Raw genomic sequence first — 16,713 nt, 5'->3', positions numbered from 1 at the left:
TGCAGAATTATAGTTTTATTCACTTTAAACCAAACCAGTGTGGATGAGGTGGAATAATCCAGCATGGTGAAGAACATCTGATGGAAAAAAATTCAAACCTTAAAAAAAACTGGGTTATTTTCACTGAAATGTACTCTCAAAGTCTTACTTTCTATGGTATTTTCCCTGTAAGCTCCTCAGAGGAAGAACAACCATCTCAAACTTAGATCTTTCCCGTTGCTCCTCAGCCATCAGAGCTGCCGTCCTGATCCAGCGATGGTACCGGCAGTACGTGGCTCGCACAGAGATGAGGCGCCGCTACACCTGGAACATCTTCCAGTCCATCGAGTACTCCGGAGAGCAGGCCCAGATCAAGGTGGGTCGAGAGTCCGTCTGTTCTGATGCTGCAGAAGCTCCGCCTTCACCTCTGCTCGTCTCCTTTTGCAGCTGTATAACTTCCTCGGATACCTGATGGACAACTTCACGCCATCCAGCAGTGAAAGTGAGGCTCCAGACGGTGTGTGTGTGCGGCTGAAACTGATGTTTCAGGGAGAATTGTGCTTCATTTCCAGGGAATTTGATCTCACACATCTTCAGAGAGAACGACATCTGTCGTGACGCCGAGTGGGAGCGGTACTTCTGCTACAAGAACATCGAGGTTCCAGAGGTCTACTCAGGGCCTCACCTGACCTTTCCTCTGACGGTGGAGCAGGCCGTCGGTCTGCTGGACGCCTTCAGGAACAAAAAGGCAAGAAACAGAGAACATGAAAAGTGGGGCTGCCACGATTAGTCAACTAATTTAATATTCGATTAGTCGTGACTTTATATTATATGGAGTCAGAGTGTAGTAAAGTTGAATGTTAGAATGGAATTCTGATAGATTTTTGGATTTTTTTGGAATTTAGCTAATATTTCAGTTACATGCTAGCTGTTTTAGCTCTTAGGCTTTTTCAGTTTTTAATTTAACCATATTTTAGCTGGCTATCAGCTTCAGCATTTTCAACTATTAGCTTCAGCATTTTCAGCTATCAGTGTTTTCAGCTATTACCTTCAGTGGTTTTAGCTATTAGCTTCAGCGACTTCAGCAATTTCAACTTCGCTTCAGTGATTTCAGCTATTAGCTTCAACAATTTTCAGCTATTAGCTCCAGAGATTTCAGCTTTCAGCTTAAGCATTTTCATCTATCAGCTTCAGCAATTTCAGCTGTTAGCTTCAGCGATTTAAGCTTTTAGCTTCAGCATCTTCAGCCATCAGCACTAGCATCTTCAGCGGCCAAATTCATCTTACAGCATTCACACTATCACAGGTAATGCTATATGGGAAGACCTGGCACAAGTCTAGAGAGAAAATGCAAAGATGGGACCAAAACAAAAATGGGAGACCAGTGAAGAAAGAGGAACACAGCTTATTAAATAAGGGAAACAAAGAAACTGTCCTGAAAAACAATTAGTGTGTTGGCTCGAACAAAAAGACAAACCAAATGGAATTGGAACCAAACATAAAATAAGTCATGGAGACTGCTGACCCAGCCATGTTGACCGGCGGAGTCAGCAGTTCCCTCTAACCAAAGCTACCCAAAGAAAACAAACAAAGTCCACAAACTAAGACCACCAAGATCCAAACTTAAACTAAAATAACAAAACCCAGCAGTGCAAGACTGCTGAGGACAAAGAGGAGAAAAGAGAATGAAACAAACCCACCCTGCAGCTCCTCAGCCTGCCGCTTTGCTCCCTCCTCTGTCTTAAATAGCCAACAGGTGCCAATTAAGGCACATTGGCCACACCCACCAGGTGAGCAGAAGGACTGGGTGGAAAAAGGTCCAGCAGTAGCAGCAGGATGTAACAAACTGGAACAGGAAAGAGCGGGACAAACATCTCTTTCTGCGTGCTCTCTGAAAATGAGCTGCAGGTCACATGACTGCAGAGAGGCTCCGCCTCCCGACCCCTCCTCCTAACCAGTCTCTGTCTCAGCAGCAGCTGCACTCGCGCTACGTCCTGCAGCTGCTCCTGGAGACCTGGAAGCTGCTGCGCATGCTGCCCAACATCAACCGCATCTCCACCTGCCACAGCAAGGAGATCACCATCTGCGGTGAGACGGCCGGCGCCACTTCCTCTGACTTTCAAAATAAAGTTCAGGAAAACATCTTTTCTTTTTTTAGTAAAGTTGCATTAAAACTTAAAAACTGGAAAAAACGTTTCTTCTGTGCAAAAGTAGAAAAAATATTTTTAAATATAGACAGGAAGTACTTTTAGGTTAAGAAGAAAAAGCCAACCTATAAAATAAAATTTAAAAAGTAAAAATTGTCTAAAGTATTTGAATATTTATTGACGTTTTCTTTACAGGAGACTTGCATGGACAGTTGGAGGACCTCCTGCTGATTTTCTACAAGGTTGGATCTTTCTGGTTTATTATTTTCTTTTATTAATAGCATATTTGTTTTTTATGCAGAAATTGGGTTTTTATTAAAAAAAACACACCAAAAGTTGTAACCCAGCAGGGAAAAATGTAACTATTTTAATTAAAAATAGATGCTAAGTGTCTTTTTTGTTGCCCAGAACGGGATGCCCTCCCTGGAAAAGCCTTACGTGTTTAACGGAGACTTTGTGGATCGAGGAAAAGACTCCATCGAGATCCTCCTCATCCTCTTCTCCTTCCTCCTCATTTATCCCTGTGACGTCTACCTCAACAGAGGGAACCACGAGGACCACATCATCAACCTGAGGTGAAAACCAGCGCCACCTGCTGTCATCATCAACCCTCAAACTCCTCCGGTGGGATTCAGTCTTCTCTGTTGTGCTTCTCTGCTCTTTCAGATACGGCTTCACCAAGGAGGTTTTGACCAAATACCGGGTACGTTCACGCTCACACAGCTGCTGCTTCATCACAGATGATCAATGATGTGATCAGGGAAGGTTGATGCAGCCCACACAATGCTGCTCAGACCTTCTGCCCGGATTTGAGGTCACTATGGAGATCTCTGCAGGGCATCTGACTCCTGACGGGTCGCAGGAGCCACTCCTGAAAGTTTCACTTCCTCCATGAGTCAGACTGAACACTTTAATATGCTGAAAACTGAACAAAAAACAAGAAGTTATTAGATTTATCTAAAAAATTTTGTTTTTTTCCAGCCAAAAGTTGAAGAAATGAGCAAATAAGATGAACATTTTGATGGAAAACGAGCACAATTATGTAATTTTATTTATTAATTTCCTTTTTTTAGTTTTATTTATTAATTTTGTTTTTCCCCATTTATTTATCATCATCCTCTGCATCCCATTTCGTCACAGTATCCTAGGATGGTCCAGAAGCTGAAAAGACCAGGAAAGGTTTTAGGGGGAAAAAAATCATAATTTTGTTTTTAAAAAAAGCTCCACTGAAGGTGGAAAAGACATCAAAAATGAAAGTCCAAAAGAAGCAAATAAACTGCAGTGTCACCAGGGTAATGTTAGACTAAAGTAAAGTGAATCTAACAAACACTTCAGCACTGAGGACTCAAACGGAGACACTAAAGAACGGCTCAAACAGAGCAGGCAGCTCTGGCTGTTCCATGAAGAACCACAGGAGAACGGGCGGGAACCTGCAGGAGAATCTAGAGCCGCAGAAGACAGAAATCAGGTCAAATCAAATTAGATAATAGAAAATCTGTAAGAATCAAATCAGTAAAAATTAAATCAGATCAAATCAAACCAGATCAGATCAAATAAAATCAGTAAAAATCAAATCAGTAAAAAGCAAACATTATTAAACATAATCAGTTTTGAACTAACTTAAGGAAGAATGAAGAGGTTCGATCAGATGACCTCATACTGTAAAATCACATTAGATAGATAGTAAAAGACAATTAAAGAAACTGTCAAATCAGTTGTGAATGCAGCGATTTTCAAAAGGATGGAATGTTTTCCCGCCTGCTGGTCCTCATCACGCCTGCAGCTGAGCTCTGAAGTCATTCAAACTTTGGTTTTCCTTCAGGTTCACGGAAAACGGATCCTCAAACTGCTGCAGAAGATCTTCAGCTGGTTGCCGTTGGCAACGGTGATCGACCAAAAGGTGCTGGTCCTCCATGGAGGCATCTCCGACACCACTGACCTCGCCGTCCTGGCCAAACTGGACCGGCACATTGTAAGAAGAACGCCGACATGCAGACCAGCTCTGGAGCTCTGACCTTCACGTCTGACCTTGACGTCTGACCTTCACTAATGTTTCAGTACGTCTCCGCCCTGAGGCCTCCAAAGAAGAGGAACCAGAGCCTGTCCGGGATCTCCATCGACATGGACATCGAGGACGAGGGCTGGGGCACCAGCAGGGTCTTCCAGCGCCGGGCTTCGCTCACTTATTCCAAATCTCTGGGGACCCGGAGCTGTTTCCAGAACCGCTCGCTGCAGGACTTTTCCGGACGCATCAAAATGAACATGGAGAACGAGCTGGAGATCAGGAGGAAACAGTCGGTGTTCCTGTCGGACATCGGCAAACCAGACAAAGAAACTCTCACCGTTTCTACAGACTCGGTCAGCAGCGACAACTCCAAGGAGGAGTGGAGACAGGTGAGACCAACCAGATGAAATCAGACCAGTGAAAACCAAATCAGAAAAATCAAATCATGTAAAATCAGTAAAAAACAAATCAAATAAGAAAAATCTAATAAAAAAAAACAAAATCAGTAAAAACTAAATCGATGAAATCAAATCAGATCTATATAAAATCAGTAAAAATAAAATAAAATCAGAAAAACCAAATCAGTAAAAATGAAATCAGAAAAAATGAAATCAAATCAGTAAAAATGAAATCAGAAAAAATGAAATCAAATCAGTAAAAATGAAATCAGAAAAAATGAAATCAGATCATATACAATCAATAAAAAGAATAAAAACCAGAAAAATTAAACCATATAAAGTCAGTAAAAACAAATCAGAAAAAAGAAACCAAATCAATAAAAATCAAATGTGAAATCAGCAAAAATGAAATCAGAAGAAAATCAAATCAAATCAGGAAAAAATCAAATCAGATCAAATAAAATCAAATCAAAAAAAGATCAGATAATATAAATCAGATAAAATAAAATCAGTAAAAATCAAACCAGAAGAAACTTAAATCAGATCACATTAAATCAGTAAAAATCAAATAAAATCAGTAAAAATTCTAATCAGAGCACTTTTCATACAGCAGTAATCCAAAGCATTTTATTTACGTAAAACATTTAAAAAATAAATTATAAAATATCCAGAATGCCCTCAACCCTCCTGAACACCAAAGAGGGGTGGAGACAGGTGAGACGTTCAGATCTCAGTGTGGGAGGGAACGCTTTCAGGGAGCGGAGCGAGAAGCCAGATGTGAGAAGAAACAAGAACTAACAAACTCGGAAAAGGAGGACGTCATCGAGAAATGTTCTGTGAGAAGTTCAGAAGTTCAGACAGCTGTGAAATCACAGGATTTGGTACAAAAATGAAGCAATTATGAATGTAAAATAATTATCAAAAAAACAATAACACAAAATGAAGTGATGTTTTTGTAGGAATCGTAGCTTCATGAGCGATAACATTTATCTGTATTGGATTGTAGTTTTCTCTTCTGAAAAAATATGAAGTGTGGTAGTTTGGCTTTTAGAAATACATTTTTCCTGAATCCTAGACAGAAAACGGTTTGATCTTTAAAGGCTGGACTCATTGATGACGTTGGAAAACACTGAAGCTCCGGCTGAGTCCAGCATGTAAACATGTCAATCCCGTTGAGTCCTGAGATGTTTCCATGTGTCACGGCGTTCATGACGTCTCAGTCAGACGTTTGAGCTTTGACCTGCTCCAGTCACGGTCTGAACCTCCTCTGCCTGCTGTAATCACTCGTGGCCTTAATCTCTTCACCGTCTCCAAGCCGCTTTTGGAGAACGCCATCAGTGGAGCGCCACAACAACGCCCTTCACGTCACACGATGAGGAAGATCTCTGGCCGATGAAGATTAAATAGGAGGAAATTTGTCGTTGCCGAATTTCCTGTATGTTTTTCTGTGTCCGAAATGGGAAACCAGGAGTTTCCAGAATGATCGGATTTATGACAGAAAGGAATTTGGATTCAAGACAAAGAAAAGTCGTATTCTAAAGAGACTAAATGTTGTGTTCATATTTTTTCTGCAAACTTGTGCACAAAACATAAATACAAATTTTTCTTTATGAATTGATTTTTTTGATAGCACAGACACGATACAGACTAACACTCAAACATAGATAATCACACTCAGATACACTCATGACAAAGACACAACACAGAAACATACATGCACACCAACACTCATACATGACACACACACATGCGGTTGGTGCAGATGTGAAGTGGTCTACCTCAGATCAAAGGATTGCTGGTTCGATTCCTGCCATGGCTGTCCTTGCTTTGAAGAGTCTTTGGGCAAGACGCTGAATCCCACCTTGACTCCAGCAGGGCTGTCCTTTATCACCGGTTCTGTTCATAGTCTTTATGGACGCTCCCTTAGAGATAGGGTGAGGAGCTCGGTTACCCTTGGAAAGAGGTTCTCCTCCCTGGAGTGGTGTTCTGGGCATTTCCCACTGGACGGAGGCCCCGGGGAAGACCCAGGACACGCTGGAGAGACTATGTCTTTTGGCTGGCCTGGGAACGCCTCGGGGTCACCCCAGAGGAGCTGGAGGAAGTGACAGAGGAGAGGGAAGTCTGGGCATCTTTGCTGAGACTGCTGCCTCCATGACCTGGTCTGGATGAGAGGAATAAGATGGATGGATATTTTTCAGAGTAAAAGTCGTGTGGTTTTTCATAGTTTGTGTGGTTTTTATGTGATTTTTCTTACATATTCTGCATTTTTTTGCTACTTATAATCAGAAAAATACAGAACTTACAATGTAGTTTTATTTATACATTATAAAGGAGATCACTCATCTTGTCTTCTGGTCTGACTCCAGATCCTGGATCTGCTGTGGAGCGACCCCATGATCCAGAACGGCTGCAAACCCAACGAGGTGCGGGGCGGGGGCTGCTACTGGGGGCCCGACATCACCGAGGACTTCCTAAACAAACACAACCTGCAGCTCCTCATCCGCTCCCACGAGTGCAAGCAGGAGGGCTACGAGTTCTGCCACAACCGGAAGGTCGGCGACCGCCACGGCGGGTCCAGGGGGAGGGGCTTCATTCCGCTGGCTACATCGCTGTTTTCTCGTCTCCCATCAGGTCCTCACTCTGTTCTCTGCCTCCAACTACTACGACGTGGGGAGCAACAGGGGGGCCTACGTGAAGCTGGGTCCAGACCTGGAGCCTTATGTGATTCAGTACCAGGCCAGCAGCATGACCAGAGAGCTCACCGCCAAGCAGAGGTAGGGGGCGGAGCCACAACCTTCACCTGAAACAGATTTCTGTAACTCCATCCTCCAACAACCCCGTCAGGTCAACCCCCCCGTTCTGAGTGAGGGTCGCCCCAAACCCACCAACGGGGACACAGAATTGAAGAATTTGGTTTTGGAAAAACAGTAAACGAAAATTCAACAAAATCAAACTCAATCTTCACGGTTTCACTGCAAGAGCTCCTAACCGCTGACTGTTGGAATCCTAATTTTTTCAAAAATATTTTCTGTTGTTCAAGTTATTGAAGTTATAAACTGACCAATCAGATGCCTCAATAAAAGTAGGTGGAGCCTATTGGCCCCCTTACCGTTCGTAATGTTTTACAGATTGGTGAGAGTGGTTGCCATAGAAACTTGGAGTCAGAATAACTTGGACCAATCCCTTCTTCCTGACGACGTCTGGCTCCAACATGTCGGCATCTGTGTATGGAGCTCATTTGGGGCCAATATTATTTGAAACCCCCCCCCCCAAAAAAAACTTATGTGTTTGGCCAAAAAATAATGTAAAATGTTCTAAACTTTTTGCTATTCTAAAATAGACTTCATTATTTTGAGCTTCAAATGTTCTGTTTTTAGGTTTTAAAACTCAAAATTTTAATTTCGAATCTTTTTTTTCCACCTTCAAGTCTTTTTTTCAGGTTCAAATCTGAAATTTTAGTTTCAAAACTTTTGGCCCCGTTGTGGTGCATTGGGGCGGGGCTAACACGAAGGACCAAAAAACACCAACATTTCTTTTTATATTTCTTTTGGGTTTCAAATAATATTGGCCCTAATTTAGCTCCATATTTGTGTAAACATATGCCGATTGAATTGATTTTATTTGACTGGAGCTGACAGTAAACTCTCTATGGATCCCGTCACACTCACTCCAGTTCTCAGATACAGTCGATGGGCTGAATCCTCATTTTTATGGCGACCACTCATAAATCCACACACACATAACAGCTCTCAACTTTTCACCGCTCATCACATTGAATTTAAAAAAAAACAAATCCAGTCACAGAGAATAAACGCTATGAAGGACAAAACCAAACAAAATATCATAAAACTGTTCCTGTCTCCGGCAGCATCGGACGCACGGAGCGCTCGGCCCTCAAAGTCCTGCGGGAGCAGCTGTTTGCACACAAGTCCGACCTCCTCTATGCCTTCAGGAAGTTCGACACTGAGAACGCAGGTGGGTGGAGCCTGGGGATGAGTGTAGCCTAAGGGTGGGTGGAGCCTGGAGATGAGTGCAGCCTAAGGGTGGGCGGAGCTTGGAGATGGGCAATAATTGGTGTAGGTGGAGCCTGGGATGGATGGGGCCTGTGGTAGGTGGAGCTAGGGAATGGGCGGAGCTAATGGGTGGGCGGGATTCGTGATATGTGGAGCCTGGAAATGGGTGGGGCCTGGGGGTGGGTGGAGCCTCTCTTTTTCTCTGGCAGAACTTTCTCAGGACATCTGAGAACTCTGAAGTTTCATGAAAGCGTCTCCGTTTCCCTGAAACGTCAGCAGCTCTTTGTTTGGTTTTGGGGCAGCAGAAGGAAAGAACATCTCCCTCTATAGAGAATTCTGAGCTCAGACTGAAGCTTTTGTTCTTCAGTGGAACACTCACAGTTCAGCGTGGTCTCGGTCCGGTTCTGCAGGGCTGGTGTCCCTCAGCGACTGGGCGTCCGCCGTGGAGAGCGTCATGCACCTCAACCTGCCCTGGAGGATGCTCCGCTGCCAGCTGGTCACCTGCAAGGGCAGCGAAGGCATGATCGACTACAACGCCTGGTTCGACGAGCTCGCCATCAAGGGCGCAAACGCAGACGTAAGATCGGATCCGGACGCCGCGTGTTCTGATCAGATGTTCTCTTAAGTGATCAAAGTAAATGTCAGGTTTGGAGGAGAATCCAAAACTTTGAGAATATCTGAAGAATGACAGTAAAAATACAAAATTCACTTTAATTTTGAAAATGTTTTTAATCAAATTGAACATTTAGACATCAAACATCACATATAAAATTATGAATCATATTTTTCCGTCTCGCAGCACATTGAACAGACTCTGCTGGAAATGCTGTACCGCCATCGCTCCACGCTGGAGACCATCTTCAGGATCGTGGACACCGATAACTCAGGTAAGAGGGCCGCAGGTGAACAGTGTCACAGCAGGAAGGGTTCGAATCCCAGCGGGGTCCTCTCACTCTCCTCCGTCATGTTTGGGTTTTCCTGGTTTCCAGGTTGTTTGGTGTCTCCAGACTCTAGTCTGTATGTGAGAGTGTGACCCTGTGACAGACTGGAGAACAGTAGATGGGATAGGCTCCAGCAACACTGACTGTTCTGAGGACATGGATTCTTGAGATGCAGTAGACCAGTGCGCAGAGAGCGGGACGGGGGGGAGTTGTGCGGGGCGTGCACGTACGTGCGTGCAGGGGAGGGGGCGATCAGTCCTAGTCATGAGTTTTGAATTCTTCTGTTTTGTAAAAATGTTTTTATGTTGAAATATTTTGCATGAAGCCTCAAAGTCTTCTGATTTGTTTCCAATTGAGCATCAATATTTGATTTGTTGGTTACATTCTGTCTATTTATTGAAGTTTTTTTCTTTTTAAACTGGGTGGGCGGAGCCTGGGATGGACAGAGTGTGGGGATGGGTGGAGCTCCGGAAAAGGGCGGAGCCTGGGAATGTGTGGAGCCTGGGGTGGACAGAGCCTGGGGTGGGTGGGGTCTGTGGATGGGCAACGCCCGGGGTGGGTGGACCTCGGGTTTGGCGGAGCCTCAGGTGAGTGGAGCCTAGGATGGGTTGAGCCTTTGATGGGCGGAGCCTGGGATGGGCGGGTCAGCGTCTCTTTTTGTCTAGAAAAAAGTTCATAGGACATCTGAGAACTCTGTGAAGTTTCATGAAATTATCTCAGTTTCACTGAAACTTCAGCAGCTCTTCTTTGTTTGGCCTGGGGGGCGGAGCCTGGGATGGGTGGAGCCTGGAGCGTGTGGCCCTGTAACAGACTGGTGAACAGCAGCTGGGATAGGCTCCAGCAACATGGACTGTTCTGAAGATAAACTGATGGATTTTTTAGATGTTTGTGTGTTTGGTCCGTCCTGCCTTCTTCCTGCTTCCCCTTTGGGTGGAAGGAAGCCGCATTAAATCGATGTGCCGGTGCTAAATGAAGCATATGGCTGAGAGGAGGCGCGAGCGTGCCAGGAATCTGTCAGGATGACGTCTCCTGAGCTCAGCCGCTAATCCCCTCCAGCGTGTGAACGAGGCTGCTGCCTCCTGAGTCCAGATGAGGATTAACCCACTGATCTACTGATCCCCCACCAGCTCCAGTCAACCCTCCTCTTCCTCTTGCTCCGCCTCCAGGCTTCATCTCCATGGAGGACTTCCGGCAGACCTGGAAGCTGCTGAGCGTCTACCTGAAGATGGAGATCACGGATGATGCCATCTCCGACCTGGCGGTCACCATCGACAGCAACCACGACGGCAGCATCGACATCGACGAGTTCATGGAGGCCTTCCGGCTCACGGACAAGAAGAGCCGCCTGGAGAGGGGGCGGAGCATGTTCATGGGCACGGCCACCGACCTCACCAAGCTGGACGCAGATCCCAACGTCTGAGGGGAGGAGCGGGAGCGCCGCGGTCATCGTGACGCAAACGGAGGCGCAGGACGCTGCACGGATCACAAAGGATTATGGGAACGGGTCTGTCCACACAGGAAGTCTGGAGGAAAAACACTTGAATGACTTTTTTATTTAGAGGAGAGAAAACCATCTGACATGATTTAAAAGATGTTTTTGCACCAGAAATGCCACAAATGTATGAAAACCTGCAGAAATTTTCACATCTGCAAAATATTTAATTCAAGATCTCAAATGTATTTTAATCATCAAATATCAAGAATTAGTATATAACTGTTTAATGTAACCAGAACTCCATCAGAGGCTGCAATGCACAAAATAAAACAACGTATTTCAGTATAACAACATAAATTTATGCTTATTTTTACTTTAAGACAAAACTAACAATTTATATCATCACAAGAAAGTAGAATTAGGAAGTGTTTAACAAAAAATGTCATTTTTTAAACCTCAAATGTGTTTTTTTATTTTATTTTAATGTTTCAATTATTTAAAAAAAACAATTTTTTGTTCATTTTTTCAGCCTTCAGTTTGAGAGCAGATGTAGTTCCTCTGTTTGGCCACTAAATGTCACTGTTTCTCCACATAGAATTTACATTACAAAAGAATGATGAAAAAAACAATTCCCTAAATCCTCATTCCCATTTAGGAGAAACTAACAGCAAAAAATATTTTTAGTTTTTTAAAAATCTTCAGGTTCCTCTAAAAAAAAAGCTTCATGATCATGAAAAGCTGTCAGCTGAACCGCACACACAGATCGGTCCGTTTTCTTCCAGAAAACGACCAAACCGGACACATTATGGAAAAGGATTTTTATTTACTGAAACCAGAGTTTTTGGTGCCTTTGCTGTCAGATCATAGTTGAGTTTGGAGCGCTCTGATGGTGATTGTGGCGCCGCCGAGAGGTTCTGAAGAAGTTCTGTTTCAAATCAAGAACTCCTTTTATTTTTAGTTTGTGAGTCAATAAATTATATATTTTCAGTTTAGATTTGGATTTTTTAAAAAACCTTAAAAGTTTCATAAAAGCTGCTGTTGTTTAGTCTGTGCTTATTCAAGTAAAGTTGTTGGCCGAAGAAAACGAACGTCTTCTCTGTGTTCACTGAGCGATCCACGACCTTGATATTTCCTGCAGGTCACCTGTGTGACCCGGGCAAGGTTTTTCACCTGGAGACTTCTGTAAGGTCAGCTGAGACGAAGGCTTTAGATGTCTGTCTGTATTAAAGCTTCGTGTTATTAGTTTTATAATTTCTTACAATCGAGGCATCAAAACAAAAGAGAATTTGTGTCCAAAAGTTCTGAGAAAGTGTTTTTGGTGAAGCCTTATTTATGATCCCAGACAGAAGGCCGAGTGGGCATAAAATGTGGCCCCCAAATGGGTTTGTCTGCGGTTTCTGTGGGGGTCCCACCTGCGTTTGCTCACATCGGCTTAAGCTGACACTCAGTGGGGAGGCTGTCTACGCTAGCTAGCCGCCCGGTGGAGATCTGAGCTCTCTATAGTGGCGCTTGCTAGCTTGATACAGCGGAGCTCGCTAGCTGGCTAGCTTGCTTGAGGTCACCCAACATACTACAGCGGAACTTTCTAGCTCGGATCAGGGGATGTTGCTAGCTTGATACAACGGAGGTCGCTAGCTCAATACAGCGTAGCTTGCTAGCCTGCTACAGCAGAGCTTGCTGCAGCAGAACTCGCTACCTTGCTAGCTTGCTACAATGGAGCTCGCTACCTCGATACAGAGGAGCTCGCTAACTCACTACAAAGAAGGACGCTAGCTCGCTACAGATAAGCCTGCTAGTATGCTACAGCGAAACTTGCTAGTTCGCAACAAGGAAGCTCGCTACCTTGATACTCGTCCACTGGGCGGCTGGCTAGCGTAGCTTGCCTACCCACTTGAGCCGATGTGGGCAAACAACGGTGGGACCGCCACAGAACCTGCAGACAGTTTCCGCCCACATTTTCTACCACTTTTAAACCATTTGTTGCTGCTGGCCGGGAAATGTTTGTGTTTCTAAAAACGTGTGACTGGATTTAAGTGAACTTCACATAAACAAACCTTCTATAAGTCATCATTGAATTTGTCACCGCATTATCAATTAAAAAACAAGCTCCTCCCTCTTTTGTTCTGCTGCAGATGGTGGAGTAAAGGTTCAGACTGTCTGTTAAAACATTTAAATGATATTTAATGCAGTAAAAGTTCTTCTGCTGCAGATTTCACTCAGTTCATCTGCGATGAGTTTTCCAGGTCACCAGCAGGAGGCGCAAGATCCACGTTTGGGCGACTTTCTGCAGAACACGTGAGTCTGGTTTGTGTTAAAAGCCTGTTTGGATTCCAACCTGCAATAATCCAACTTGATAAGTTTCTCCTCTTTATCTGTGGCAGGTTTCTGGTCCGTCTTCTGGGCGGTCAGACGTCTGAAATACTTCAGAGCTTTCTTCTGTTTGTGCTGTTCTGATAGCAAAAGAAGAACCAGAGAAACATCCTGTGATTTCATTAAAAGATCAAACTGGAGGACTTCATCTGCTGGGATTTATTTATTTTAAAAACTGTTCTGAAGTCTGGAACCATCTCAGTTTGTTTCAACAGAATCACACAGAAAAGGAAATTTAAGCTAATTTTCCAAAATGGTAAAAAAATTGAATTTAGAGAAATTGGATTTTAGCTGCCACTCACGTCCAAAACTCCCAGCTCTCCTGGATTTACCTCCAGATAAAGAACTGCAGGAGAACATTTAATTCTGATGATTAAAAAAAAAATATGTCTGTTTTTGTTACTAAATACAAAATAAAAGTTTAAAATTAAAAAAAAAATCAAATATTTTAATCCTAGAAAACTCACAGGTTCGAATTTGGTTGTTTTTGCATTTCTTTTATTTACTTTTAATATATATTTTTTAGTTTTTTTTTATTATTATTATTTTCATCTTTTTAATTATTATTTTAGTATTTTCTTGCAGCTGCAATTGGTGGTGCCTAAAATGAACAAACAAAATACAAATTTTCAAATTAATTTTGACATTTCAGATGAAACTTGAAACTGGTTTCTCGAGTTCTGCAGGTTGAAACACAAAACTGGTCAAATGAAGTTTTAACAGCAAAATGGTTTTTCCTCCATTTCAGTATTTGTTTTTAATGAGGTTCTGAAGCTTCAGACCATCAGGATCCGCCGCTGTCCTCCACCACGCAGACGTCTGCCTGCAGTGGAGCTGCGTTCATGCAGACGTTTGCTCGTCTGATTGTTTTATTCTGGAATCACAAACTAAAGTCTGATTGCTCAAGTGTGCCATGGCGCTCATGTGGGTCTAAACGTGTTCCTGTCATGACATGTGCGTGTTAGAATGGCGGGGGCGGCGGTGCTCCGTCATGTCAGCACATGAAGACCATCTGAACTTCAGCAGACAGACGGAGCTGAAGGACTTCCATGAAAAAACACCAAAAATATGTTTAACTGTTAAGAGATTTTATGACATTATGGTCAAAATCTTCAAATGTTTGGTTAAAATATCGTATCTCAATGTGGAAATGTTTACCTTCCTACTAAACGCTAAACTGAACCAAGAATCACGCTCATTAATTCAGGAGAAATCTTTGTTTTTGCTAAAAGTTAAACTTTTATTTTGAAACTTCCTCGCCTGCTGGAATTAGAACAAAGGGCAGATCTACGGAGCTACAATAAGGCCAAGATTATTTGAAATCCAAATAAAACGAATTGAAAAAAATATTGGTGTTTGGCCAAAAAAATAAAAAATATCTGAAACTTTTTGCTATTCTAAAATAAACTTAAGTGTTATCTGCTCCAAATGTTCTTTTTTTCACTCAAAATGTCAATTTCAATTTTTTTTTCACTTTCAAATCTTTTTCTTTTCGATTTTGAAATTTAAAGATTCAAAAATAAAAGATAAAGATTTTCTGAAAAAGGGAAAAAAAGATTTGGAACTGAAAAAAAATTTGAAATTGACATTTTGAAAAACAGAACATTTGAAGCTGAAAATAATGAAGTTTATTATTTTAGAAACAGGAACAGAAACTGGCTTACTCCTCACTAACACAACTCAGAAGAATTTCTGATGAGCTCCTGCCGCTCTGCAGAAACTATGTCCCAGAATGATCAGTGGGACTTTAAACACATTTTTATGAAGTAAAACTTGTTTTGAGTATTTCTTTTTCTTTCATCTTCGGGGCAGAAATAAAATAAGAATTTTTTTTTCTTCTCACATCTCCATGAAGATGTGGAATCACGTTCTTGTTTTGTGGGATTCTTCCAGAAAGGAACAAACAAACAGAACCAGAACCGAAGCGTTTTCCAGCTTTGGTCCGGTTCATCCCGACTGCAGGGATTTTCTGAGGCTCGGCGGTGGAGGTGGAGGTGGAGGTGGAGGTGGGTCCGGAGGTGGGTCCGAACAGGCCCGATGAACTTCTGCAGGTCTGGACGTGTTTTCCTGTCAGGACAGAGTTTGTTGTTTTGGTCCTGATGAACGACACAAACTCTGGAGAAGAACTCCATCGACTCTTCTGTCTTCATCAGCTTTACATGAAATACTTTGATGGAACTCAAATGAGGCAGAAAGGATCTTTTATTGTGTGAAGCAAACGTGTTCATACGCTGAACTTCTCCGTTAAAAACTCTAAAAAGTGTCTGTAAAGTCTGAACTTCTGTGACCTTTGAACATTTGTGTGTTTGGGGTTTTTTCTTCGTTAAACATAAAAGAGAAAAACGTTGTCAGACGTTTCAGGTGCTTTGAGTGAATCAGTGAAGTGGAAAAAGGACGGCCAATCATTGACTCGCTGAGGAGAGAGAGCGGAAAAGCTGATGCCAGCAGAACCTGGAGATCCTGGAGATCCTACAGATTCTGGACCCTTTTAGATCCTGAAACCTGTAAAATCTGGAGCATGGAGACCTTGGAACCTGTAGAACATGGAGACCTTTGAACCTGTAGAACATGGAGACCTTGGACCTTCAGACTCTGGTGCTGCTACCTTGAGCTTTACAGACGTCAGACTTGTTCAAACCCGGCCCGGTCCGCATAACAAACACAAGGCTGAAGCTGTTTGGAGAACTTATCACTTCAACATCCATTAAAACACATCAAGGTCTGGAAGTTCTAAAACAAACCTCCTGAAGGTGTTCATGATCCGGCTTTAGTGATTTTTTTCTAAATTTAGTTTTCCTGAAAGAGTTTTTCTCAGGAAAAAGAAAATAACGTCTTTAGTCTGATCCAAAGAAATCCACTTTGTTCTATTTTTCTAACTTTCAGCTGAGAAAACAAACAGAAATGTTTCAAATATATGAATTAAAAAAGAATCCAGCAGCAGAAACGATGATCAAACTTCCAACCAGGTGAGACGACAAGACAGGAGCAAATCCCAGAATGCAACGGGAAAAATATGCAGTCAATAAGAGGAAACAACTGAGAAAACATGAAGGTTTTTAAGTCCATCGACAGGTGAAGACAAGTTTGAATGAATAGTTTTAGCAAATATATTCAATTTAACAATTCATTATTCTTATTCTACACCATAATCATCTCAGAGTAAAACTAAAAAAAAACATTTTAAGATTAATTTGTCTTAAACATTCTGTGTAAAAAAGTTAAATTGGTCAAATTAAACTATTATTTTATTGAAACAAAAACGTTCACAAAAAACTAGAAGAAATTAAATCGTATACATGAAGTAAAAAAAATGTAATATACTATTTAAAGTAAAAAAAAAGCAACTAAATATACTTTACTGTATAGAGTTAAAATAAATTAAATATAGTATAAAAAGTTTCGAATATATTTAAATACTACGTAAA

General features: G+C 42.3%; 1 protein-coding gene and 1 long non-coding RNA gene across 2 annotated transcripts; one reads left to right on the top strand and one right to left on the bottom strand.

Moving 5' to 3' along the window:
- Nucleotides 1-2: 2 nt before the first annotated feature.
- On the bottom strand, nt 3-1,813 carry LOC118599159. Its single transcript, XR_004948458.1, has 3 exons — nt 1,680-1,813; nt 149-711; nt 3-77 (listed from the first exon to the last, which is right to left on the bottom strand). It is a non-coding gene; the product is annotated as an uncharacterized LOC118599159 (long non-coding RNA).
- Nucleotides 1,814-1,856: 43 nt separating this feature from the next.
- On the top strand, nt 1,857-12,002 carry LOC112148115 (serine/threonine-protein phosphatase with EF-hands 2). The gene is made up of 12 exons (XM_024274924.2): nt 1,857-2,067; nt 2,322-2,368; nt 2,535-2,701; nt 2,793-2,829; nt 3,949-4,098; nt 4,185-4,520; nt 6,896-7,081; nt 7,161-7,303; nt 8,398-8,504; nt 8,953-9,119; nt 9,342-9,429; nt 10,650-12,002. Exons 1-12 carry the CDS (start codon nt 1,893-1,895, stop codon nt 10,901-10,903), a joined length of 1,857 nt encoding a protein of 618 aa, XP_024130692.2. The 5' UTR covers nt 1,857-1,892; the 3' UTR covers nt 10,904-12,002.
- Nucleotides 12,003-16,713: the final 4,711 nt, after the last annotated feature.

Source organism: Oryzias melastigma, linkage group LG9 (assembly GCF_002922805.2).
Source record: "Oryzias melastigma strain HK-1 linkage group LG9, ASM292280v2, whole genome shotgun sequence".
Classification (NCBI taxonomy): Eukaryota; Metazoa; Chordata; class Actinopteri; order Beloniformes; family Adrianichthyidae; genus Oryzias; species Oryzias melastigma.
This window is presented reverse-complemented; position numbering and strand designations above follow the sequence as displayed.